The 24,105-nt window shown below is 57.3% G+C and overlaps 6 protein-coding genes across 6 annotated transcripts in view; 2 read left to right on the forward strand and 4 right to left on the reverse strand.

Annotated features, from left to right (window-relative positions):
* Positions 1-222: 222 nt before the first annotated feature.
* Positions 223-5,785, forward strand: katA (katanin catalytic subunit, 60 kDa; the record flags this gene model as incomplete). Its single annotated transcript, XM_002954038.1, has 12 exons — positions 223-595; positions 717-873; positions 1,220-1,279; positions 1,539-1,764; positions 2,091-2,307; positions 2,628-2,736; positions 3,137-3,172; positions 3,450-3,551; positions 4,043-4,201; positions 4,731-4,943; positions 5,243-5,425; positions 5,672-5,785. Exons 1-12 carry the CDS (start codon positions 477-479, stop codon positions 5,783-5,785), a joined length of 1,695 nt encoding a protein of 564 aa, XP_002954084.1. The 5' UTR covers positions 223-476.
* Positions 5,786-6,086: 301 nt separating this feature from the next.
* VOLCADRAFT_121265 (radial spoke protein 2) lies at positions 6,087-12,382 on the reverse strand. Its single transcript, XM_002954123.1, has 8 exons — positions 12,199-12,382; positions 12,044-12,122; positions 10,926-11,390; positions 10,496-10,850; positions 9,293-9,612; positions 8,710-9,033; positions 8,231-8,347; positions 6,087-7,965 (listed from the first exon to the last, which is right to left on the reverse strand). The coding sequence occupies exons 1-8, from the start codon at positions 12,318-12,320 to the stop codon at positions 7,762-7,764; spliced, it is 1,986 nt and encodes a 661-aa protein (XP_002954169.1). The 5' UTR covers positions 12,321-12,382; the 3' UTR covers positions 6,087-7,761.
* A 243-nt stretch (positions 12,383-12,625) lies between these two features.
* Positions 12,626-13,666, reverse strand: prfA (profilin). Its single transcript, XM_002954124.1, has one exon. The coding sequence runs from the start codon at positions 13,565-13,567 to the stop codon at positions 13,175-13,177; it is 393 nt and encodes a 130-aa protein (XP_002954170.1). The 5' UTR covers positions 13,568-13,666; the 3' UTR covers positions 12,626-13,174.
* Positions 13,667-13,833: 167 nt separating this feature from the next.
* VOLCADRAFT_106262 (uncharacterized protein) lies at positions 13,834-16,189 on the reverse strand. The gene is made up of 4 exons (XM_002954125.1): positions 15,946-16,189; positions 15,790-15,839; positions 15,408-15,674; positions 13,834-15,028 (listed from the first exon to the last, which is right to left on the reverse strand). Exons 1-4 carry the CDS (start codon positions 16,094-16,096, stop codon positions 14,738-14,740), a joined length of 759 nt encoding a protein of 252 aa, XP_002954171.1. The 5' UTR covers positions 16,097-16,189; the 3' UTR covers positions 13,834-14,737.
* A 342-nt stretch (positions 16,190-16,531) lies between these two features.
* On the forward strand, positions 16,532-18,389 carry VOLCADRAFT_64346 (uncharacterized protein; the record flags this gene model as incomplete). The annotated part of the gene is made up of 4 exons (XM_002954039.1): positions 16,532-16,740; positions 17,012-17,160; positions 17,654-17,862; positions 18,126-18,389. The coding sequence occupies 4 exons, from the start codon at positions 16,532-16,534 to the stop codon at positions 18,387-18,389; spliced, it is 831 nt and encodes a 276-aa protein (XP_002954085.1).
* Positions 18,390-20,384: 1,995 nt separating this feature from the next.
* The window catches only part of VOLCADRAFT_64348 (uncharacterized protein), a gene marked incomplete at both ends in the record, with an annotated part of 5,317 nt that continues 1,596 nt past the window's right edge, over positions 20,385-24,105 (reverse strand). Inside the window, 4 exons of the mRNA XM_002954126.1 lie at positions 20,385-20,561; positions 21,236-21,395; positions 21,860-21,959; positions 23,453-23,564. Of these exons, the coding sequence (XP_002954172.1) occupies positions 20,385-20,561; positions 21,236-21,395; positions 21,860-21,959; positions 23,453-23,564 (549 nt within the window). The remainder of the gene's footprint in view (positions 20,562-21,235; positions 21,396-21,859; positions 21,960-23,452; positions 23,565-24,105) is intronic.

The raw sequence follows: 24,105 nt of genomic DNA on the forward strand, positions 1-24,105 counted from the left end.
GCTGGCTTCCTAGTAGGAGCCTTCCGCGCGCAGTCGTGAACACAGCTTCAAGTCGAGTTCAATCCAAGTCGCGCTATCCTCATATTACATCGGTTTGTTTACAATGCTACTGTTGGGTTCTCGGCAGTCACAGCCGGCATTTTGAACTAGCTGCACGTACGGCATGCTTTGCAGCTGGGAACACTGGGCTGAAGATGACCGAAAAATAAAGCAAAGACAAAGAGTGAATCAGGTTAACACTGTATGCGTAAAGAGGCCTTGCTCGCTGGGTGCTGAATTAGGGGCTGACGTGGTACTCGGCAAATGCGCCGGAGTTTAATTGCGAACATAGTTTCGGTACCACGCGAGCAACTGTCTTGTCAACAGTCCTGTCAGTCTTGTGTCCCGTCCGCTGGACTTGTTACATAATGGTTTTCAACATACTATAAGACTTAAGCCATCGGCCGCAAATTCCTTTCACCTAGTGGATAAACAACATGGCCGCCGAAGTTCAGGCAATCACCATTGCTGTCACGGCAGGGCGTGACTGTGCCATGACCGGGGACTATTCCGCGAGTGTGACTTACTATGAAAACGCAGTTGATTCAACGACAAGGTTAGCATCTGCATTTGCAGAAGAAGAAGAATGCACTAGCTGCTGATGTGATTGTCGTAAACACACCTTGCCTATCACCTGGCACCCCAACACCGGGTCCTCAACTGCTCGCGATCCACAGGTACATTCGTATGCTTGGTGACCCACACGCCATCCGCCAGTGGACTGCTCTCCTACACCAACTCCAGGAGGAGTTCAGCATCGTCCGGCAGTGTGACAAGGAAGCCCGCGGAATGCGCATGGACCCTGGCGTGTCCCGTTCAAACAGTTACCAGGACGTGAGTCCTTCCCCAGTGACCGCACAGTCCCAGCATCCCAAGAGCGCCTCCGTATCCATAGTAGCAATGTGCACATAACCTGCTTAGTGATTCCCTCCTATACCAATGCCGAAAAACCTTGCCAGCTGGTGGTTGAAACCTGCGGCCCGTCCTCAGCCCGGTTGCTGCCTTCTTCGTTCCTAGGAATGCCTGACCCTTGAGACTGTAGTTGGTATCGTCCCATTTGTCTTGGCCCCAACACGGTTGGCCGACGAGCGTGCCAACAACATCTGCCAACAACAACTCCGGTAAATCATCTAGCCCCTCCTCGCGTTTGCTTCCCGGGACTCTACCCTGTACGAAGCAGATGGGAGACGCGCGGGGCTCCTCATCGTATGACGACGGTTACCGTCAACCAATTGTTGTGGTAAGCAACCTCGTGCGTGTATGTGCGTGTGTATGTGCGCTGAGGTGGAGGACATACACGGCCCCGGTCCCCATGCCCATTAAGCTAGCCTGACATACGTACGCACACGCTTACTTGTACCGTGTAACAGAAACACGACGGCGCGTATGTAACAGAAAGAAGGAACGCCTGCTTTCTCTGCGACACGCGACGAATTTGCCAATCTGTCTAAACATTTTTGAGTGCCCGCGTGACCCATACCGTGCGGCCGTGCCCTCAGTGCCACAATCCGGGACAGAGCCAGGACGACCCCATGGTTTGGCGCCCGCCCACGAGAGAGGGCCGTGGCGGCGGCGTTGCGTTCCGTGCGCCGGCAGGCCGAGCGCGCGCTAGTCAAGACGACAACCGTCAGATGCCGTCATGGGCCAACAACGGCGGAGGCGGTCGGGGGGGGAACAGTGGCGGGCCATCGGGCAGGTCCTCCTCAGCACAACGGCGACCCACAGGTAAGGCTGGGATGGGCAGGGCCGGAGTGGTGGCGGTGGGAAAGCGGAGGGAGCTGTAGATAGTGGGAATGGCGAGAATGCGGCGAAATTGAGGTGAAGAGATGTTCGCGGAACTATGGCGATGCAGTTTAGGGCTGCCTTTCCATCCTTCGGGGTTAGGAGAAGGAAAAGGTATTCGGATAGCGGGGGCGCCAGCAGCGCAGCTTTCTTGCCTGCAATCCACAGCTCCTAGGGAAGGAAGGAGGGGAATCTTTACTCCTAGCTATTATCGAGACTTTCAGTTGATTGCGTTTCGGTTCCACACTGCTGGGCTTACGGCGCGGCAGGGAGCGCAAACCCGGGCGGCGGCGCCAACCAAGGCAGCTACGACAAGCCCTGGCGGCAAAACATGGCGGGCAAGGGTAACGCCGCCGGTGCGGCGGGCGGCAAGGGCGGCGGCCCCGGTGGTGCGGCGCCCGGCAACAAGAAGCAATACATAGGACCCGATCAGGAGCTGGCTACGATGCTCGAACGGGATATCATTGATCAGGGGATCAACATCAAGTATGAGGGTGCAGAGGCCGGTGGCATCGATTGGCGGAATATTTAGTCGTGGGAGTCGTAGGTGCAGGAAGATGTGGTGGAGGGTGCGGCAGATGCCTGGATACCAAAGTTTTAGGAGGGCTTGGTTATCGCCGTGCCCAGCCTTCAACAGGCAAGTGGGAGGCCGATCAGCGCCCTTGCCAGCCTGGATGGCAAGGCTGGGGTTGTGTGACGAACGAATTGAATCGAGATGCAGCCGCACGGGTACGGATGTCTAGAGTCATCTCCAGTCTGCCATGCGGTGTTTGTGACCGTGAGGGGTGGTGTGCGGTGCGGCGCAGGTGGGACGACATTGCCGGGCTGGAGGAGGCTAAGCGGGTGCTGAACGAGGCCCTGGTGCTTCCCATGATCATGCCCGACTTTTTCACGGGTATTCGCCGGCCTGTCAAGGTGAGAACCTCATGGGAGGAACCCAGGATATCGTTATGTCCCAACACACAACGATTGGTAGTAATGTGAAAGAGCGCAGATAGGAGTTGATGACCGTGGTCACTTTCCTTGACGTCGCTTGAGTGGGTGTGTGGCGGTCCAGGTCGCTCCGCGTGTCCCTTTCTGAAAGAGGGGAGAGAGGCCCTTGGCTCTCCTTTGAAACGGTCCAAGGATTTGAGCGGCTTTAACCTTTCACGGCTCATTGCCCGCTTCCGTGCTGTGTGCAAATAGGTGCCCGTGCGGACGGCCCCCGCCTCCTGTGCCGCTTTTAACGCCGCCATTGCTGCTGCTTCCCTGTCTTTACATGGTCCCTTCCCACCTACCTGGGTTTCTATGCCTTCCTCCCCTCTTTCTCACGCAGGGTGTGCTGCTCTTCGGGCCCCCTGGGACCGGCAAGGTAGGGCAGACAACTCTCCGCGCAGTCGTGGGGTAGTGGGATACAAGACTTCCGGATATGCATGTATTCAAGTGCGCATAGTTCCCGAAATGCCCTAACATTTCGCACACGCTTGCTGTTTGGACGGAAGTGATTGTCCATCGTATAGTACACGCCTGGATTGGTGCACATCATGAAGACATGCACGGTTGCTAAGGCGCACGCAGGTATGATCCAGGGCTTTGCGGAATCCCCAACCGTCCTGAGAATGAATTCCCTCAACAAACCCCTTATACAGACTATGTTGGCCAAAGCCGCTGCTACAGAAACGTCGTGCACCTTCTTCAACGTCTCGTCGGCCACGTTGGCGTCCAAGTACCGGGGCGAGAGCGAACGCATGGTGGGTTGAGTTGAGTTGACTTGGGTCCCTGCAAAGGTAGGGAAGAAGGAGGAGGAGGGCAAACCCCGACGGAGGGAGCCGATGTCTACATCTACCCGCTGGTTCGCTTCCGCTAACCGGGGACGAACCTGCGACAGGTGTGGCCCCAGTTCCCTTTGCCAAGCCGCAATCCCTTGGTCGGCCTGCCGGTATCTGCTGGCCTCCCCTTCTTCCTGGACTGGCGTTTTGAATTCGCGTCCCACCCTCCTGCCGCCTGCAAGAGCGGCCACCGGCGGTGTAAGGCCATGTTCGCAGCGATCGTCCACCCACCCGAGAGCGGCTACCTTCCGCGCGCCCGCGCTTGCTTGTCCATCCACGTGCCGTGCCGTAACCATTTGCCGTCGTGCGCATTACGCGCACAAATGACAGGGTTGCTTGGCCAACTGTGCATTCATGCATTCATACGGACCGGCTTACATGCGAACCACGCATGCACCCACCGTGCAACGCAGGTGCGCGTGTTGTTCGACATGGCTCGCGAGATGGCGCCGTCCATGATCTTCATTGACGAGGTGGACTCGCTGTGCTCGCAGCGCGGCACAGCGAACGAACACGAGGCCTCGCGCCGCGTCAAGACGGAGCTGCTGGTGCAGGCACGTGGGGGCTGCCAAGTCTTCGTTGCTGTGCTGCGATAGTTGATCGGCCTGACGTCGCGATTGCTCGTCTTTGCGGTTGCGTGGTTGTATGGATTAAATAGTAATTGGATAGATGGCCACATCGTGGTATGACAGACCCTGGGAGCACGTGCTTGTCATGGGCTTAGGTAAAGGCGGGCAAGTGTCGCTCCTGTGCGTCCGTTTGCGTCCGCCTGTGCCTGTTTTGCTGGATAGCAGCTATGCAGCGGAATACAGAGTTCTTACTTGTGAGGTCAAAATACAAAAGTGCATGTGTGCTCCTTTGTGCGTGCTTTTAACTCTCGCACCGTTAACAGCTGCGCAGTTGCTTTTCTTCTTTCGCGCTGCGGTGCTCCCGGTGCTCCCGCGCATCAAACCACGAACCGTGTCTACCAGAGTTTGTCATGGAAGCAATGTCGCCGTTCCTGCGAACCGAATAAAGAAACCAGCTCTCCTATTATTTTCATCAAGACCATGGCTCCTTCCTTCGTGGGTGGCGCTTACCACTGGGCATACCTTCCAACAGATCGACGGCGTGCACGGCGGTGGCGGCGACAAGGACAAGGACAGCGCCTCGGCCGACGGCGAACCGCCAGCGCCGCGCCACGTGTTCGTGCTGGCTGCCACCAACTTCCCGTGGGACATCGATGAAGCGTTGCGACGCCGCCTGGAGAAGCGCGTGTATATCCCATTGCCCGGGCAGGCACAGCGGCTGCAGCTGCTCAAGATCAATCTCAAGGTGCGTAGCACTAACCTTGCCCGATTGCAGGACTCAGTATAGGGACACAGGGAGCGTGACCCAGGCGATCTTGAAATCCTCAGCCGCCTATGTACTAATACTGGACTCAGGCAAAACTCGAATTCCTGGATCGTCAACAACATCGTCAATTTCTCGATCTAATGTTATCCTTGTGAGAGGCAGTTAGGACGCCACAGGCTGTGTGAAGCATCTGGCTGTCTTGGGCCGCGGCCAGGAACACAATTGCCGCAGATGGCAGAAAGGGAGAGGAACTTAGCCAAGGGTGTTTCGTGGCACAGGATGTGGATGTGGCGCCGGGCGTCAACCTGGATTCGGTGGCTGCGCAGCTGGAGGGCTACAGCGGCGACGACATCACCAACATCTGCCGTGACGCGGCCATGAACGGCATGCGGCGGTTGGTGGCTGGCAAGACGCCCGCAGAAATCAAGGCGCTTCGGGAGGCTGGCAAGGACAGCTTTAAAGTGAGCACTGCTGTTGTCCGGTGGGGACGCCCATTGCTGACTCTTCATGCCCGGGGCATTGTGATTTTGGGCCGCGCATTTGGCTGGTTATTGTGGTCGTTGTGCTATACCATGTCCCACACCGTCCCCTTTTTTCATTTTGTCCCTTACCCACCTGCTTTGACCATGCCTAATTCCCGTCTGGGCCTGGGTTCTGCTTGCCGTCTTACAGTTCCCTGAGGGGTCCCACTGCACCCGTATGCACAGGAGCCGGTCACATCCGAGGACTTCCAGCAGGCCATTCGCAAGATCAACCCCTCTGTATCGAAAGAGGACATCAAGCGCCACGAGGAGTGGCTCAATGTGTTCGGAAGTACTTAGGGAGCCCCGCCGGGATTTTTCGTTTTAGGAACTGCAGGGGGTTTGCCTTGCGAATGGCAGCAGCGCAGCCAACTGCATAGCATCTCAGGTATTGCAAAGCGTCATATTCTTTTTTCCGTGCGGCGTTACCTGGTTTGCCGTCTAGGGAGAAGGCCCATCGTCCGACTTGAAACCCCGGGCACCAGCTAAACGCTCAGTCCGAGCGAGAGCAAGGCTGGTGATGATGCTGGCGAGTGGTTCATGGTCGCAGCTGAGCGTCGTGGCATGGCCCGCGGTGGCGGTGCCACTCCAATTTTCGTCGAGAGCTTGTGGAGGGGGGCTTAGGGTGCAACATGTGGCTATACGCATTGGTCACTGGGGGAGTAGTGCAGTAGTTGAAAAATTGGGTGGCCAGAATGGATGTTTCGTTGGGTGCACATCAGCCCTTGGCGTCTGGACCCGCCCCGAGCAGGTTGCACTGTGCCTTTACATGGGAGAGGGGGAGCTGGGTGACTTCGCTGCATTGTTATGTGATATCGTGGTAAACTGGGTCTGAGGGTGTGGGTTGAGTCGCCGGCCATGTAGGTTCATTTCGGCGTCGTAGCAGTGTTGTGGGCCCGTGCGCGCTCGTGTGCCGTGTTTGTGTGCGAGTAGGGAGAAGACTGCGCGGCTTCCTGCAACCAGCTAGCCGTCTCCATTCTTAGCCTTGTTGCGGGTGTTCTCCGCGGAAGAGTAAAGCATAAGGCTTCCCATGTGGGTGATAGTCAGGCATGGCAGGATATCGCTGGGAAGCACAGCTGGGATTAATTCTGCCATTTGACATTTGCCGTTGACCCAAGATGCAGTTCGCTCGTGAGGAGCTGGGTGCTGCTGATGGGTATAGCATCGATTCCATGCGCGTCGGAGTTTTTGATCCCTACTGCTATCAATCGACAGCAATGCCTGGATGGTTGTGGCTGTGTCCCGTGCGGCAGCGACGTTCTTGTGGGCAGTGAACTGAAGCGATACTGCGGTAACTACGGATACCGAGCCCCTGCACGCTTCTACGCCTTTGGTGGGATAAAGGGCAGGGGCAGTCTTCAGGCCATTCCAATGTGACTTTGCTGATGTAGACACAGACAGCTTGAGCGCATAAACAATTTCTGGATTCCCATTCCAGGCTTTTTCGAAGGGACTCTGCCCAATGCCTTCACGTATATTACGCAATGTAGCTGCCGAACTGTCGTTCGCCTGGTAGCCAACCAAGACGTGATTCAGGTTTTCTGAGGATTTGCTGTACGACACCTTTGGTGCGAAGGCAGCATATCGTACACATGTTACATGGTGAGTTGCCAAGCAACATCTCATGAATCCGTATGTTATTCCTGCAGCGTTTGTGCCGCCGCCAAGCCACAGCCCTATTCCCGTGCGCCATCTGGTTCTCTGCCCACCCGTCTTGCAAGCTAGGCCGTATCCCAAAAATGTACAGGCGCCCGTGCTGATTGCCCAAGTCAATGCCGCATTCCAGCGTCCAAACGTAGTTGACAGAAGTTAAATTAACGACACGCAGTGCACCCTATTCGTCGAATGAATACACTTGGCCCCTGAACCGCAACCGCCGATGCCATTATAAATCCACCCTATCATATGGTCCACCCCCCTCACCCTCGAAAACCAAAGGGTTGTCCCTATCTGACTCTGCGGTGTTCGTCCAGTCTTAATTACGTGCCGCTACGCAGCAGCACCACTAGCAGCGCTATACCGGTTATGCAGTCTGACCAGCGAGCCTAACCAAGCTACAACTATATCCCCATGAGCCAGTCCTTAGCAAATTGAGAAACCCCCGCTGGCGAAGCGTTATTAAAATAAGAAAGGCGTCTTCCGAACGACTTAAAGGTGGTCAGCAACATGCAAAACATATGCGACATGTATTCACAGCAAGTGTTGACACTCATTTGTGCGCCTTTGGCCCACTACGCTCTAGCATCCGCCCAGGTCTTACTTCCTTGAGTCAGACCTCAAGCCTCGCCCTCCTCTTCACCCTGGCCCCCTTCTCCCTCGCCTGCCCCCTCGCCCTCGCCCTCGCCTGCTCCCTCTGCCTCCGCCTCCGCCGCAGCCGCGGCGGCCGCCGCCTCTGCCTCCGCTGCTGCCCGCGCGGCGGCCTCCTCTGCTAACCGCGCCGCTTCCTCGGCTTGCCGGGCGGCCTCCGCCTCCGCCTCCGCCTGCATAGACACATACGGATTGGCGGCAAAACGACAGTAGTTGCATCAATTCCAGGTCCCCCTGCAGCAGCTCTGCCCATCCAGTGGACATCGGTCATCAGTCTAATCATCGCAACTGTCCCGTCTTGTTCTCTTGGCATGTCCATCACCCCATAAGTGTTCCACTAGACGCTCGAAAACCCCGCTCCATATACATCATTCATAACATACCATCCATACCCAACTCCAAAACAGCCCGTCCGGCCAAACGGCCATCTCCCCCCACCTTGAGCCGTTCCGCCTCCGCTAGAGCTGCCTTCTTGGCGTCCAGGTCCGCGTTGGCCTTCTCCAACTTGGCCGTCATCTGCCGGTGCAGAACCGCCTTGCGAGCCACGCGCCGCACCTGGGAAGAGAGGGAGAGATAGATAAATATAGATAGATAGATAGATAGATAGATAGATAGATAGATAGATACAGATAGATAGATACAGATAGGTAGGTGAAGGGTTGGAAGGGCCTTTCCCCTGACTAGCTTCCACGCCTACTTCCCTCCCCAACTTCCAACGAAATTCCCCGCACCCGGGAGCCTTTCCAACCACCCACCCACCCGAGACAAGGGAGCCTTTTCGGTCACACGCTCACCCGCGTTAAAAAAAGGCGAACGCAAGGGCAGCTTAAGTTACATTACAATTCCACTCAAAAGACAAATGCGACCAATAATTCCTTTTCCGCAGCTTGCCTTGTTGCATCCTGTCGCGCCCTCACCTGCTTGATGTACAGCAGCACCATCGCTCCAAACATGGTGTTGGGCATCTCCGTCTCCAACTTCTTGGCGCTGGCCACGGCCTTGTAGCACGACCGCACGCGGCCCCACAGCGCCATGTCGCGTTCCTGCGCCGCATCGTAGGCGGCCATGTCCTCGAACAGCGCCGGCGTAAAGTGCGCGTAGGCGCGTTTCCAGGTGGCAAACGTGGCGGGGTCTCGGCCCAGCAGGTGCAGCAGCGCCTTTATCACGTGGTACGTGGCTTGGGGCACTGTCAGCAGGTGCTGGAGAGACGACAAAGTCACCTCCGAAGACTCCGTGGCGGCCTATAGCCAGGTAAACAAAGAGGAAACAGAGGGAAAAGAGGAGGGGAAGGGAGAAACGGGAGGTAGGATGGAGAGGACGGGAATGTCAAGGAAATATGAACATGCAGAGAGGTCCAGCCGTTCGAGCCGCACACCGGTGCTCATGTCTTTCCATGATTTCTAGCGCCAATCATCCCCATGTCCGCATTTCGTTCATTGCTTTTCTTTCCATCCTCAACCCCCAGGCCCACAGTCCCCGGGCCCACAGCCCCACATGCACCTGCACAATGGCCGCCAGCGCCTGCTGCTCCAGCTCCACAGCGGACCTGGCATGCGCCTCCGCCTCCTTGGCGGCATCCGCGGTCGCCGTGAGCTTCTCGATGGCGGCCAGCAGCCCGGGAATCGGGTCAAACACCTTCTTCTTCTTCTTGGGCTTGGGCTCCTCGCCTTCTTCACCCTCCTCACCCTCGGCCCCCTCCTCGCCTTCCTCGCCCTCCCCGTCCTCTTCTTCCTCCTCCTCCTCCTCCGGCTCAGGTGCGGGCTCCTCCTCCGGGGGTGGCGCTTCCTCCTCCTCCTCCTCGCCCTCCTTCGGCGTTGGCGCTGGTGAAGGAGTTAAGGGAGATGAGCCAAGACAAGGCAGAGTGGGGTCAGGGTGGGGTCAGACTGGGCTGTGGTATGTACAAGATGTGTGATACGGAACATGGGCGGTTATCTGTAGCGGAATTGCGGTTAAGCGGGTGGAGGGCTGATTGAGCCGGGATCGAAGAATCGATGTGGGGAGGGGTAGGAAGCGTAGACCCAATTCGGGAAGCGGGGATGGAAAGGGGAAGCTAGGGGGACGGGAGGAAAGATTGGGAGAGGCGGGTTGGCGCACGTTGCGCGATGCGTCACCCCTAGCATCTCCGCCAGTGTGACGCCCCCTGTAGTAGCTGGTTCACAGTATTGCTCTATAAATACGCGCGTAGCGCGACCACCAGCATCTCGAGAGGCCTTTTCAGCGGCCAGCTACTACACCCCCTGATATCGACGACCAGCAAGCCCGTAGCACCGTGATTCAAGGCAACTCAGCCCAGCCCAGCCCAATGACGCCCCCTCCACACCGTTGCGCCGTGCCGCGTCCAGACACGCCAGCCAGCGTGTTAGGACCTTTTCGCGCTCCAAACCTTCGTGGTTCCAGCCAGCCCCGCGCTTCACTCCCTCTACGGGTTAGCTCACAAGAGTTAACCCCAAAGCCATGGCCCTACAACCCCCAACCATCGCCGTAGCCACTCTCCCTCCTGCTGCCGCCGCCGTATTACGCGGTTACCAAAGTCGCTCATCCACGGGCGCGCTGCTTTCCATTTCGTGTTTTGCACCCCGCAAAGCGCAGCCCCTGCCCTCCGCACCAATTAAGGGGTCCGGGGAGCTCTTCAATGTGGGGTTAAGTCTGGAAAATGGCGCCTTCAGATCAGTCCGCTCCGGCCCACCAGCCCAAACCCCGCACCTGCAGCCTGAGCCTCCGACGTCGCCTGCGTCCGCAGCTCCGCAAGCTTCGCCTTGAGCGCTTCTAGCGCCGCAGCCGCCGAGCTACCCATCAGCGCTGCCGTCGCCGCTGCCGCCACGCCGTCAAGCGCCTTGGTCAGCGACTGGGAGACTTCCCAAACAAAGTCGCGGTCCTCGGCCGAAAGCGGCTGGCCGCTGCCTTCTGGAAACAGCGTGTCTGCTGCAACTACTGCCTTGAACTCCGCATTTGGCGAGAGCGCGATGCCGCAAGCCTGGTACGAGCCGATCTTTGGAAACTTGCGGAAGAATTTTATCCGCTCCTCGTTGGCAACGTTGGCAACGTACACCATGGGAAGCTTTTCGTCCAAGATCCGGAATGTGTACGGCACAGGCTCCGGCTTGGCTTCCTCGCTGTCATCCGCTCCCTCCACCGGGGCCGCGGGACGGTACACGTCAGCTTCCAGCACGTGCTCCTGCCCGGACGAGGCTGCCACGTAGGCAAAGTACTTTTTGCTGTAATCCACGGGTCGCGGGATTTTGGGCTTGGGCGCCTCGCCGTCCTCACCCTCCTCGCCGCCCTCCCCGTCGGCCGGCTCCTCCGCCTCCGCCGCCGCCTCCTCCTCACCCTCACCCTCCGCCGCTCCAGCGCCCTCACCCTCGTCCTCCGACTCCGCCGCAGCCGCCTCGTCATCCTCCGGCGGCGTCCAGTCGGGCTCCTCGGGGTCGGTGACAATGGCGGCGTAGGCGGCGCCGGCTGTGGTTTGCTGCTTGATAAGGTTCACGGCTGCCTGCAGGAGATCGCGCGGCACAGCCACCAGCGCCGCCAGCTGCTCTGCCGCCTCCTTGCGGGTGGCGGCGGTGGCCTTAAGCGCTTGTTCCGCCTGGGCTTCCTTGATCTGCGGAGTGGGATAGGTGAGCGGCGCCGCACGCGGCGTGGAACGGTACACACAGATAGGGCGGTTGGGGTATGGGTGCCGGAGGGTAAGGAGGGAAGAAGCGTGCGCACCGCACGTGTGCAACCGCGAGCCACATGGACATCGATGCAGTGAGGTGGAAGGTGGGGAATGAGGAGAAGGCTGCGGAAAGGGACGGAGGATACGGTGATGAGGGCCGGGTAGGGAGGTGGAGTAAAACCACTGGCGATATTTGGGCGTGTGCCGGTGAGGTGCGCGAGCTGGCGTGGCGGACAGGCTTTCGGGCGGACGGAAGGTCAGGGGAAGGGAGTGTGCAATAGCTGGAATGGGTATAATTGCGGGGATGAATGTGCATGCCGCGGCGCATGGAGGATAAGCGGGTTAAGGAGTGACTTCGGTGAGTAAGAGGGAAGCGTATATGGGTGGCACTGGAGAGCATACCGCGCGATAGCGACGTGCAAAAAGCGCGAGGCAAGAGAGCCAAAGCTTGAGGGTTGCGTTTGGTGACGGCGACGGGTTTGAAAAGGGCCGCGGTCTCAGGCCGTCCTACTGACAAAGATTGATGCTCTTTCAAGCCCATCAGGATTTAATTTAACATTATACACATGCCATGGCGTTTGGGTTTGCCGTCTCACCAGCCGGTCTTTCTTGTGCTGCAGCTCCTGCTGTCGTTCCTTGTAGAAGTTGCCTTCCACCTCTGCATTTTTAACATACCTGCACAGCACCATTAGATGACCAGTGGCGACACCGCACTTTATGGATAATGCCAGAGCGGGTTGCGCATGCTTACTTCAATAGCCATAGACCCAGATATTCCACAGGGTCGTTTGGCTGCGCACCAATAGCTGCTGCACATCCACGTGCAAGAGCCTCGCCTACTGTTTCCTTCAGATAATTGGTATCGTGGCCCATTCCTGGTTGCTTTGGCTCAAGATTAAAGGTCCCCGGGTAAAGTTTATGCTCTTCTTTCCTATGTGAGCTTCATTTAAGAAAGGTTATGCGCGAAACTGATGAGAGGCGGAGGTACCGAATGGCCTTCGAATGTACTACATTTCTGCTCCCTTGCTTAATTGCCAATAGGATGAGCCATGGTACTAATTGCATAAGACATCACATTTCGAGTATATAAGGATAGATAAGACCCATATAGAGCTCTATGGGACGTCTAACACTTAACCTGCATCCCAGGAACACAACAAGACGGCCGGCATGAAATGCTGTCACATATCGCTCGTTACAGGTTAACTACGCCTGAACATTCAGGTATTGCCCTGGACTGACCTCGCTTTAAGGTCTCGCGAATCCCGTTGGTCTCAACTAACCGTCCAGTTGCAGCCCCGGCCATACCCCTCATGCTGAGGACTGTACAAGGACATACACGTACCAGAACTCTTAAGACCTAGTTCAAACGCAGGCCAACCATGGAAACGTGCACATGGTCTCTGTGCCACCTAACCGTGACTGACGACTCCCGCGCAACCCCCACAGCCAATCCTGCTGTGCCAGCATAGCGTGCCGCACATCAGCACTTCAAATCAAAAAAGCCGCAGCAGCAGTAGCCATCTCCTCATTCATTGACCTATGCGCCCCTAGACACTGCAAAACGTCGGCTTGCATCCCTGCGCGGCAACGAAATTCCTGCACATACTTTGCCTTTTCGGAACACAAGACAGCGCAGAAGTTGCCACACATCACACCAAAACGCTTGTAAAGAATCTGTCGCGAGCTTGGTTGCAACCAAACTGGCGGCAGGCCCAACGGGGACCTTAGTAGCCCTGGTGCTCAAGGTAGTCGCCTAGAGCTTCCACAACCCGGTTGCACATCTGCCCGCTGACTGGAGGATCCTCATAGAAGCCCATCACAATGGCCGTGTTGGTCTTGCGGGCGATGAACCCAATCTTGTCTTTGCGGCAGCGCAGAACAGTCTCGTCAGACGTCACCTTCATGTACTTGGCGCCCGAGAAAAAAGCAGCTGTTATAGCTGGATCAGCCATAGCTGCCATCACTTTCTCGAACTCTTCAGGCGTGAAAGCTGGGAACCCACTAGATTTCGCCCAGACAGAGCCATCCAGTCCCAAAATGGCAGCGCTGCTCAGTGTTGACCCATTAGCATCAACAGGAGCCATAAGATTGCTTGTGATGTATTCGTCCCAGCTCATCTTGCGTACACAAAATGTAGGAGGGCTATGATCTGCAATCGAAGTTGAACTTGAAGACCAAGCGGCTTAATTCTTTCACAGCACTAAGGATCCTTCAGTTCAACTACGTATAAGTAGGATATGGCGTTCGGCTGCAATTTATGGGCAGAAGATCGAACGGTCGCCGCACGACGCGGGAAGGTATCCCTCGATGAACGCATGCAGATAAGCAACTTTCATGGATGTGTCTCCCCATATAGACATATAAATAATATGATTATGCTTTGGGACCACACGATTTAATTACACCTTTTGATGCCCCATTCGGGTCCCGCAACTCGCTCTCGCCCCTGCTACCTCCCTTTGCCCTTGTCAACGCGAACACCCCCGAGCCGCGAGGCCCTTTCCCTGCAACACATCCTAGTCCATGGAGTCCGTAACGACAAATGCGTGTGTGTAAACCTCGAGCTGACGCTTTGCGGTAGTTATGTTGCTTTCTGCTCGCGAAACATGGGGATCAGCATTGCGCACTGCTGTGTCTAGGGGTTTGCATGGCTTCAGGCTAAAACACATCCTCGCCTATAGTACAATACCTCCGAATCGAGGACCGCTACCCAAACCAAAATGGCGGCGGGTCGTCAAAATCGGCAGCCTCCGCCAAATTGCGCAGCCTCAGCCCATGCTGGTGGAGTTGCACCCACCATGGTAACCGCTCCTCTTACTCTCCCCATTCCTCTCCTCCATCCACTGCACATGCATAAAGGCCCGTTCTAACAGGCACTGCCGGCGACCCGCGAAGGAAGGAAGCCAGGGCAACAAGGAACTACGACAGTCATACAACAAGAGCCATAAAAGGCCTGACCCTTCATGGCCCCCTTCCCTCACACTCACTGGCCGTCTATCATTATCCACTTAGAGGTTCACAGGCTACTCGCTGTTTTTGTCGTACGGTTGCCAGCACGACGCTGCCGTACACACTGGCGGACTCGTCATTTTTGCTAAAAGCATCCAGTTGCACATGCAACTCGCCCTGAAAAGCCTGGCCGGCGTGGCCTCATTGACAAAAATGTCGCCCGGGGCATCCGGCATCTATATTACGTCGAAACCAAGCACCTTTCCCCGAGTCTTCATGCAAGGGTACCGTAGCCACGGCAAGCTCCCGGCTACCACGCACAGTTCTGGCTCGCGCTGCTAAGGTGGCCCCACTGCGTCCGCCATTTCGATGTCTTGCGCCGCAGCCGGCTGCCCATCGCCGGGCGCAGGTGGCCCATCGCGCCCCGGGGGCACGCCTTCGGTTGGGTCGCCAATCGATTGGAATGCTACGTGGAAAACCTTCGTGGGCTCAGCAGCCCCGGTGACCAGTGGATCAAGCCCCGCATCGGCCGCGCTGTTGGGCTCCTGCTGGGGTGTCAGAATCGCGACCCCAGCGCCTTGAGGAGCGCTGTTGTCTGCGAACGCGGCTCTGCTGCCAGCGACACCCTCCTGCGCATGAACAGGAGGATATGGGAGCACAGGTGATGCCCGGCATTTGCGGAGATGCGTACTGTGGCAGGAGCCTTGAGGACGTGGCGTGGAGTGTGGTGTGTCACATTCCCAGACGCGCACCCATGGTTCAGGGGCACACGCTTATTGCTCATACCGCAAAGGAGGTTTTTATGCTGGTTACTCATGCCACGACCGGTGGCTACCTTAACTTCCATATGCCCCTCTCTGTTCATCCGTTCCTTCCTCCCGCGTACTTTCTCTGCTCTGAGCCCCGCGCTATCAGTCCCAGATTCTCCTGATTCTCCTTGTTTCTCGTCCGCAGGAGAAGTACTTGGCAACTGAGGTCCAATAACGCAGCAACCACAGCACCCCTTACCTGCGGCTGCTGCGGCTGCTGTAGCACCCCGCCAAAAGCGATGGCGGTCTGACCGCCAGCTGCCCCAGCAGGTTGCTCTTGAGGGTTCTTATCCGTATCTATGGCAGCTGCCTGCTTAGGGGCCTCTGTGGCGGCAGCTGTGGCCGGTTCCCCTCCTTGCTCTGCATCCTGCTCCGCAGGCTGCCCGGCGCCCTGCTGCTCGCCTGCCTGCTCGCCAGCTTGCTCCGCAGGTTTCTTTGAAGGTTGCTTTATGATAGGACGTTTCAACTGGCATGTAATGATACAGGTTAGCCATGTAAAGCGGAGGGAGTGGGGAGAGGGCCTTGTAAATGGGATAGGTTTACGCGCATGTGCGTCGAAAGGAATGCGGACAGGGCTTTACCGGCTTAATATGTGGATGGCGGGGCCCGGTGAGCTCGGGACAGCGCTCATCTGTGACGGACAGGGGGTTCCAGCTGTCACCCAGCTTTTGCCGACCCGTGGACTATGCCATGGTATCTCCGGCAGCCGTGTGACGCCCATTTAGTGTAAGGCTTACCAGTAACAATCCAGCGCAGCAGTTCCAGCATCACCTCAGTCTTAATCGTTCCTTTTTTGTGAACCAGCCATCGCCGCTCCCATTTGTGCACCCGACCCTCAAAGACCTCCTTTGGCGCAGTGCCCCTTGCTAAGCTGGCGCGTGTGGCCATTCAGACTCCTCAACTACATGCAAATTGCTTATCTCGTGCAGCTGGATTGTCCTGACAAACGACACGACAAGGGAAAAGCACCAAAGCTTTATGCAAATGCAAAGAAAAGATTATTTGAGACGGAACGCAGAACCTCTGTCGGAATGGGTTATGCAGTACACCACAATGTTTCGCAGTCTTTCTCTTTGAACGCGACATAGTTACGATATTCACTTAGTAGGTATACCCTCGTATAAACTCAGCTACACTACGCAAAATTGGTTGTTGCAGACAGTCTATCTGCGGCGGTGGTCTGCTGTAGTTCCTTTTTTTCCCCTGTACCACAGACTTTTGCCGATCTGTGCTGTAGTGGCGCGGGGCTTTTGAGCCCCGCCGCTCTCTTCTGTGATCTAGCTCGCAAAGCAGACATCACCTGCTGAGTGCACTCGGGCAGCCATGGCGCGCAATGAGGAGAAGGCCCAATCGATGCTTAACCGCTATTTAGCGGGAAAGCTAGAGGAGAAGCGGGGTCCAAAGCAGAAGCGTCCATACCTAGCATCGGAGTGTCGCGACTTGGTCGAGGCAGACAAATGGCGCTCTCAAATCATTCGGGAAATCGGCAAAAAGGTCATGGAAATTCAGAATGAAGGGCTGGGCGAGCACCGGTGAGCTTGGAATGGAGATACCCTTGGAATGAAGATACGCCACGAGGGATGTACCGAAGTTCTGGGCCTTTAGAGCCTCAAGCTGCAGCCAAATTGCACTGGCAATAGCTGGCGGGTTTGGGCACACCATCCATACAAGTGCATAGCCTTTGAGTAAGGGACAGTGGCAGGTGTTTCCCCGCTCGACGTACTTTCCAACCCTCCGTACCGCATCCCTCCTTCACCACTCCTCGGTTGCATGGGATCCCCCTATTTCCCTTTTATGCCGCAGCATCCGGGACTTGAACGATGAAATCAACAAGCTCATTCGCGAGAAGGGCCATTGGGAACGGCGTATCAAGGAGTTGGGCGGGCCCGACTACTCGCGAGCGACGGGGAAGGTCACAGACAGCAAAGGGAGAGAGGTTGCGGAGCTCACAGGTGGGCTCTATTTTTGTCAAGTCTGTTAGGAATTCGACACGCGGATGGCACTGGGCAGCGGCCGGGGGCCTCGATTTAGCAGAAGCAGACGACGTTACGGGTCCTGACCGGTTAAGCTTGAAGTACTGCTACGCCTATTCCTCGAGTACGGCAAGGGAGGGGGGGAGGACCCGACGGCAACGATGAACCAGGGGGGTTGGCGACCGGAACTGCCACACGGACGCTGCCGCAACTCCCTTCATTATGAATCCTAGCCAAGCACAGGTCATGACAGCTCAGCTCGTCGTCATAACCTCGGTACTTCCTTCCGTTCGCTGACTGCTGACTGCTTGGTCGCGAGGACCAACCCATCTGCGGGCTGACCTGAAACTTGTCCTCGCGGGCTGCCTCAAGGTCATTGAACAGCTTCACGCGACCTCACCTAACAATGCCGGCGCCTGGCGACCATCTCTGCTAGCTAAATGCTGATGCGGATGCGGATGCGGATGCGCAGGCAAGGGTCGAGGTTACACGTACTTCGGCGCCGCCAAGAAGCTGCCCGGTGTGAAGGAGCTGTTCGAGGCTGAACCCGTCAAGCTAGCACGGAGGTCCCGGCACCAGATGTATCGCTCCATTGACCCGGACTACTACGGCTTCCGGGACGAGGAGGACGGGGTGCTGGAGCGCGTGGAGGCGGAGGCGGAGAAGGTCATACGCATGCAGGTCAGTGGGAGCTAAGGGGCCCCACTGGGTGGTGGGGTTTAGAGGGAAAGACGTAAGCGTTGCGGTGGGGGATTACCTGGGAAGGGGGGTAACGAAGGATAAGGGGAGTGAGGGCAGAGACAAGGCATCCTCGGAGGTGCGGCCAGCGAAACGCATCGCTGTTGGGCGTTCTCAGTTCTTTTGCCCCCTTCACCTCGCCCATTGGACCCACCCAGCTACCTATCTACTCCATTCGCTCTTCCCGCGATCTTATTTTTCTTCAGGCCGTCCTTGAATGGGAGGAGAAGGAGATGGAGCGGCAGCAAGCGCTATCCTCTGTGGGGACACGCGCGGGAGGCGGTTCAGCCGCCGCTGGGGGCGAAGGCGACGAGGGCTCCCGCTTCATCGCGTATGTTCCCCTGCCCGACCAGCAGGCTATCGAAGCCAAGATTCTGGAGATGAAGCGCAACGACCTGCTTGCTAAGTACACCAGTGACGCACTGTTGCAGCAGCAGGCTCAAGCTAAGGCACTGCTTAACAAAAAGTAGTTGTTTCTCCACTCGGAAAAGGGTAGTTGATTTTGTTGGACAAGGAGAACCAGGGAAGGCTAGTAGGAGTAAGAAGAGGAAGACGCTCTATGCGGCGTTTGAGGTGCGGATGGCGGTACAATGACCCGTGGGTCACATGCAGCAGCGCTTTCTCTGGTGTCCACAGGTGGGTCACGGACGATAGGTGGTGCCCTTGTGCGGGGCGGGGGTTGCGTGGGCGTTGCACCTGCGGCTTTAGGAAAGATGAAGGGGGAGTTTGGGAGGCGGCAGGCACGCCATGTGGTGCAGAAGCTGGAGGGGTAGAGGTGGGAAAAGGAGGGCGATGGGGAGCAGTAAACGGGCGGGGTGGTGAGGAGCTTGGCAGGGCTCAATCCAGGCATCCAGGCAGGGCCACGGCCACGAGCTCGGGCAGAGGGTGGCCCAGTGCGAAACAGCTCCGGGCGTGAGGGATTACGGAACTGGGAAACCGACTAGTGAACACTGGCAAGATTGGAACGCGAACAGGAACCCCGACAAGTTGTTTACCCCCAGGGTGGAACGGAGTTGCCACGAGCGATTTGCGCTTCCCATCGAAAGGGAAAAGGGTTAAGATGAAAAATACCCGCCCGGTGCCCGGGACGCCGATACACATAAGGGGGTGTTGTCCTGACCGAGATGTGTGCGGTATGCTACACCAAAGCAGGGCCTGCGATGATGGTGGTTGTCCTGGGGAGGATGATGAAATGTGTTTGTTATGCATGGACGCTTAGGCAACGGCGGCGGCTGACAATTTCCTGAGAGCACAATCCGACAGCGTATTCGGGTCCTGGACTTGTCTGACATCAGCGGCTCCCTGGCCTTTGCAATTACTTCGTTATCCAGATGATGATAATGGTGGTGGGTGCAACCAAAGATGGAAAAGGTGGGGAGCCCGTACACCGTCATGGAAGTCCGATCTCGGCCAACCCAGCCCCCTTGCGTTTGCTGCGCGCATTTTTAGGGGATGACTATAACCTGGCTATAACCGTGACTATGAATTCGCTGTACATTGGCCAGCGTGTTCATCTTTTTAATATAACTATAATGATGCCCCTAAGTATTATAATGCAAGCGTAACCGACAAATTGAAGAAAGCTTAGGGAGCGCAAGGGAGGCCCCCGCGAGACGAGTCCCGTCCTTTTGCTTTCAAATTCAATTTGGTTTGACAGGCCGTTGATCAATCCGTCCGTTGTGGCTTGTAGGATATGGCGTTCCGGACGTACCCGTAAATGCACGCAGCACGCTCTTCTGTTGTATTTGCGGTTTGCATTGCCTGTTTTCGTTTTGGAACGGATTCCTGCAAAGTTTGGTGACTCGCGTAACTTGCGTGCCGTCGCATGCGCACTTACAGCCGTACATGGGGCGGCAAGGGCTGTACTTTTTCCTGTGTGTAAAAAGGTGGTGGATGGGGATCCGATGACCTAACCTGAAGCTCCCCAGCGCAACCACTTCGGCGCTACTTGCAGCTCCCCAACTGCCCAGTGACTTGTTGCAGCGCAGTCAAACAGTCCATCCATCCATCCCGATGCGCCCTCCCCTATACTCAGGATCTCCATTAACAGGAATTCCTAATCTACAGCGCGGTATAAGGTCGGTCACTGGGACAGTCGTGACCACTCCACGGAGGTGTTGAAAGGCACCCCGCGGGAGCTTAGATCCCAGCTCTCCCCAGCTCGATGACGGGTATGCAGTTCTACGCTGTACTATACCCTGCCATGCACCGCTCTTGGCTGCTATTGCTGGCGCTGCCCGCCATGACATATTTGAATTGAGGATTGAACAGAGTTACTCTGCACCGAACTAACAGCGAACGCAGTAGCACCAAGGCCAGCGCCTTAAAATCGTATGTGCCTAAAACCACCGTACACCATACAACTACAGCAGCGTGCAGGCGCCGGTATTCCTGAGGATATGCCGCGCTGCGCTGACTCTTCAGATGCCCCCATCCCCACGCCTATCCCCCAGCCCAGCAGCCGCCTAGGGCTCCACAGTGATCTTGGGCGACCCGGGTTGCCTCGCTGCCAGCTGCTGCAGGCCCGCGTGCAGCCGCTCCGCAATGTGTATGTACGACGACGCCAGATCGCCCCGTGGGTCACTCGCCACCACTGGGGTACCCGCATCTGATTTGGTTTGAATCTCCACGTGGAGGGGGACCTGGGGCCCCGGGGCGAGCGGGGGGGGGAAGCGTAAGGGGGAGGGATTTGGGTGGGAGAGGGAAGGGGGAAAGTGGCAGATACGCAGGTGGACATGTGTTGGGGGGGGAGAGAGAAGCACACGGTGTAGGGGGCGGGGGCGGGCGAAGGAAGCGCTGGGAAGCATATAACGTGTTAGGGCCGGGAGCCCCGATGCGACGGGTGGGTGGGTGGGGCACGGGAGGGAGGGAGATGTGCGAGGAAACCGACAACGGCTGTTGTTATCCCATATGGTGAGGAAGAGAGCTCGGACCTAAGCGACAAGGGTGTCGGAATACATACATACATATATACATACATACATACATGTACACACTCACCCATCACCATGCCATCGACCAAACACACGCATGCATAGCCAATACCAATACCTAGCTGGGAATGTTTCTACCACTTCTACCCTAGGGTTACCCAGTGCGCACACCTCGCCACTTCCTGATCTCGTGGCTCAGCCCATTGGAATACACACACAACCCATATAACGCCCCTTTAATGACGGAGTGCTTCGGCGGTCGTTCCCGTTGGGTTATACGGTTACGTGCCCCTGGCCAGCGTCAGGCCAGGATCGATATGTAACGACACACACACATAGACATACACACATACACACACACACGCGCGCGCGGGCGTGCTCACCTGCCCCAGCACCTCCACTCCATAGTCCCGTGCAGCTCGCTCCACTCCCCCGGCTCCAAAGATGCGCTCCACGTGGCCGCACTTGGAACACGTGTGGTGGCTCATGTTCTCAATCATGCCCAACAACGGAACACGCAGCTTCAGGAACATCTGTGCACCCCTACGGCCGTGCGCGTGCGTATGTACGTAGGGGCGTGTGTTTGTGTGGGAGTGTGTGTGCGTGTTCGAAAATTGCACGTGTGTACATTAGTGAGTGTGTGTGTGTGTGTATGTGTGTGCCAGGGCAGTGATTTCTGCTAATGACGATATGATACGGCGATGTGGTACGGCGATGTGGTACGGCGTACAAGGTCAGGGGGGCGGTGGTCGTGGTGGTCGTGAAGTTTGCGGTGCTGCTGTGGAGGCGGTGTATGCCGTACGGTGTGGGTGTGCGCAGCAGGGGGCCACCTGGGTGTGTGCTGGTAGTTGCATCTCTGCTTAACAGCAAAATAAACCGAGCAATTAAATAGGTACAGGTACAGGTTAAGGTGAAATCGACCACTGTCCTGCCTGGCTGGCCCTTTCCCTAAAGCCACTCTCCCTCCCTCCCTCCGCCCCCTCCGCCCCGTCCGCCCCTCCGCCCACCTGCGCACATCCACCAGCGCCACGTCTTGGGGTGTGGACACCAGAGCCGCACCTGACATGGGAATTCGCTGGCCCAGGTTGATCTGGGCGTCACCGGTACCTCAAGGGGGGGGAAAGGTGGAGGAAGGGGACGGGAAGAACCGATTATGGCGGGAGACAGTTGTATGTATGCATGTATGTATGCATCTAGTATGTATGTGTGCTGAAGGTAAGAAAGATATGCAGCTGACTGCCACTCCCCCAAGCTCCGGACACGGGGATGCCGGCCGCAGCCCGGAAGGAGATACAACAAGGAAACACACATACATACATACATACATACATACATACATACATACATACATACATACATACATACATACATACGGGATCAGGGATGGGGCTTGGGGGGGTGCCGCGCAAGGGGACATGGGGGAGGGAGGGTTTATTTGCCTGGGGGAGCCGTACCGGCGGAGGGGGGGGAGACCGGGGAAAGGGCGGGGAGAGCCGGGGGGGGAGGGGAAGAGGTAGAGAGTACACCAAGAGGATGTAGGGTTGAGGGGTGGTGAGTGGAAACAGGTGGCCGTAGCGAGGGCGCGGATGAGGGGGAGGTGGGCACCCAGAAGGGGGGGCCGTACTCGAAGGTGCGCGCGTGGTGCAGGACTAGTTTCTTCAGGGTACGAGACCGGGTTTCGCGTGTTGCGGCGTCTAGGTGAGATAGGATCTTGGGAACCAGCCGTCTTGGTAGAGCGGTATTGGGGGGGCGCCGAGCTGGCTACATTCCCCCCCTGTGGTTTCCGGAGGCTTGATCGCCCGGCGTTGCCGCAGGGTCTTCCCGTTGTAGTACTTTTCAAGTTAGACCCAGTGCTGTGGAAGGGCGCGGACTTGTGCGGTGTTACCCCCCCGACGGGGGCTATCTCCCCTGGACTAGCCCAGGGAGGGAGAGGCGGAGGAGGGTAGTAGTCTCAGGAGGCTGTTTGGCGTCTTGTGGTGTGAGCTCTTTGCGCTCTTTTTTGCGTGAGGATTTTTGAGCTTGGTGACCTCCCCAGCCCGGGATGACTCGTCGGGCTCCCGGTCGCCCAGGTCCTGGTTGCGAGCTCTCTGAGATGCTCGGTTCGTTCGGTCGGCAGGAAGAGCCCCCCAGTTGCGACTTCGTTTATGTTAGGAGACCAACGGGCATAGATCCCGTCTAGTTGGAGCGCCAAACAAGCGCTGTTGCGTGCCGGCCGTCGTTTCCCGTGCGGCCTGACCCGGGGGCGGAGTGCATGAGACTAACCAGCCGTATGCACCCGCCCCCCCCGCTGTGCTTCGGCCCTGGGCCCCCGGCTTTTCAGCCCACAGTGTAATCAACGTCATACATACATACATACATACGTACATATACATCATACATACATACGTACACAAGTCCACACTGTCGGGCCATCCATGGACGAGGAGCACGTACGACATCCCCCTACCTCGTTCCACAGCTTTCCTCTGCCGTACACCACATCCCTTTCCTCCCACGCACTCACACCGGCCACCCAGTTATTATTCGGTTGCCTTCCGGTTGTCGTTCGGTTGCCTTCCGACCCCCCTCCCCCCCATCTCCAGACCCTCATACCCGCTCACCTGGCGGCATGTCCACCACCAGGACGTCCAGTGGACCCCACGCAGTGCCAAACAACATCTTGTCGAAAGCGTTGTTAACCATCGGGCCCCGCCAAACAACCGGCTCGTCACCCTGCCGTACCGCCGCACATGGTATTGGGTTGCACACGGATTGTTGTAGGCAGGACCAGTCGTCGCTCAGGACAACAGTACGGTATTCGAAAGGGGCGACCTTCATGTTTTCCTAGTTGCCCGCTTGTCTGTATGTCTTCCATCCTATCTGTCAAATCTGTCGGCCAAAAAGTCCGACCGCCGTCTGTTTGCTTGCCTGTCTGTCTGTCCGTTGGGCGAAGCGCCTGCACCGCAAACCACCTGAACCCGGTTTCTTCAATTGCTGCCGTTCCTGCACACGCCCAATTCCCCCCCTCCCGCCGCCTCCAAGAACGCCTCTTGGTCAGTTCTACTCCTGGTACACTCTTGCCCTGGCAGCAGCTTCACTCGTTCGTGGTTCGTCTTTCCCCCCCTTCCCCCCTCCCCTCCACTCCCCCCACCTCCCCTGGAGCCCACCCCCTTTTTGCAACTCAACCCCCGGTGTGAGCCAGTAGGTCGCAATCAAGCCTTGCCCCTTGAGCTACGTCTCCACTCTCCACTCCCCTCCCCCCTCCCACCCACAC

Source organism: Volvox carteri, assembly GCF_000143455.1.
Source record: "Volvox carteri f. nagariensis unplaced genomic scaffold VOLCAscaffold_40, whole genome shotgun sequence".
NCBI classification, from domain to species: Eukaryota; Viridiplantae; Chlorophyta; class Chlorophyceae; order Chlamydomonadales; family Volvocaceae; genus Volvox; species Volvox carteri.

What these genes read in the sequence shown, in the direction of transcription:
- VOLCADRAFT_121265 (XM_002954123.1), bottom strand. Translation starts at nt 12,320, where the DNA reads ATGGGCCACGATACCAATTATCTGAAGGAAACAGTAGGCGAGGCTCTT. An exon ending in TGTACCGTCCCGCGGCCCCG is followed by an intron (nt 10,851 to 10,925) that starts GTGGAGGGAGCG and finishes TTGGACGAAAAG; the next exon opens with CTTCCCATGGTGTACGTTGC. An exon ending in CGCTGGCGGCCATTGTGCAG is followed by an intron (nt 9,034 to 9,292) that starts GTGCATGTGGGG and finishes ACCTGGCTATAG; the next exon opens with GCCGCCACGGAGTCTTCGGA.
- prfA (XM_002954124.1), bottom strand. Translation starts at nt 13,567, where the DNA reads ATGAGCTGGGACGAATACATCACAAGCAATCTTATGGCTCCTGTTGAT.
- VOLCADRAFT_106262 (XM_002954125.1), bottom strand. Translation starts at nt 16,096, where the DNA reads ATGGCCACACGCGCCAGCTTAGCAAGGGGCACTGCGCCAAAGGAGGTC. An exon ending in GCTGCGCTGGATTGTTACTG is followed by an intron (nt 15,840 to 15,945) that starts GTAAGCCTTACA and finishes TGTCCGTCACAG; the next exon opens with ATGAGCGCTGTCCCGAGCTC. An exon ending in GCCATCCACATATTAAGCCG is followed by an intron (nt 15,675 to 15,789) that starts GTAAAGCCCTGT and finishes ATTACATGCCAG; the next exon opens with TTGAAACGTCCTATCATAAA.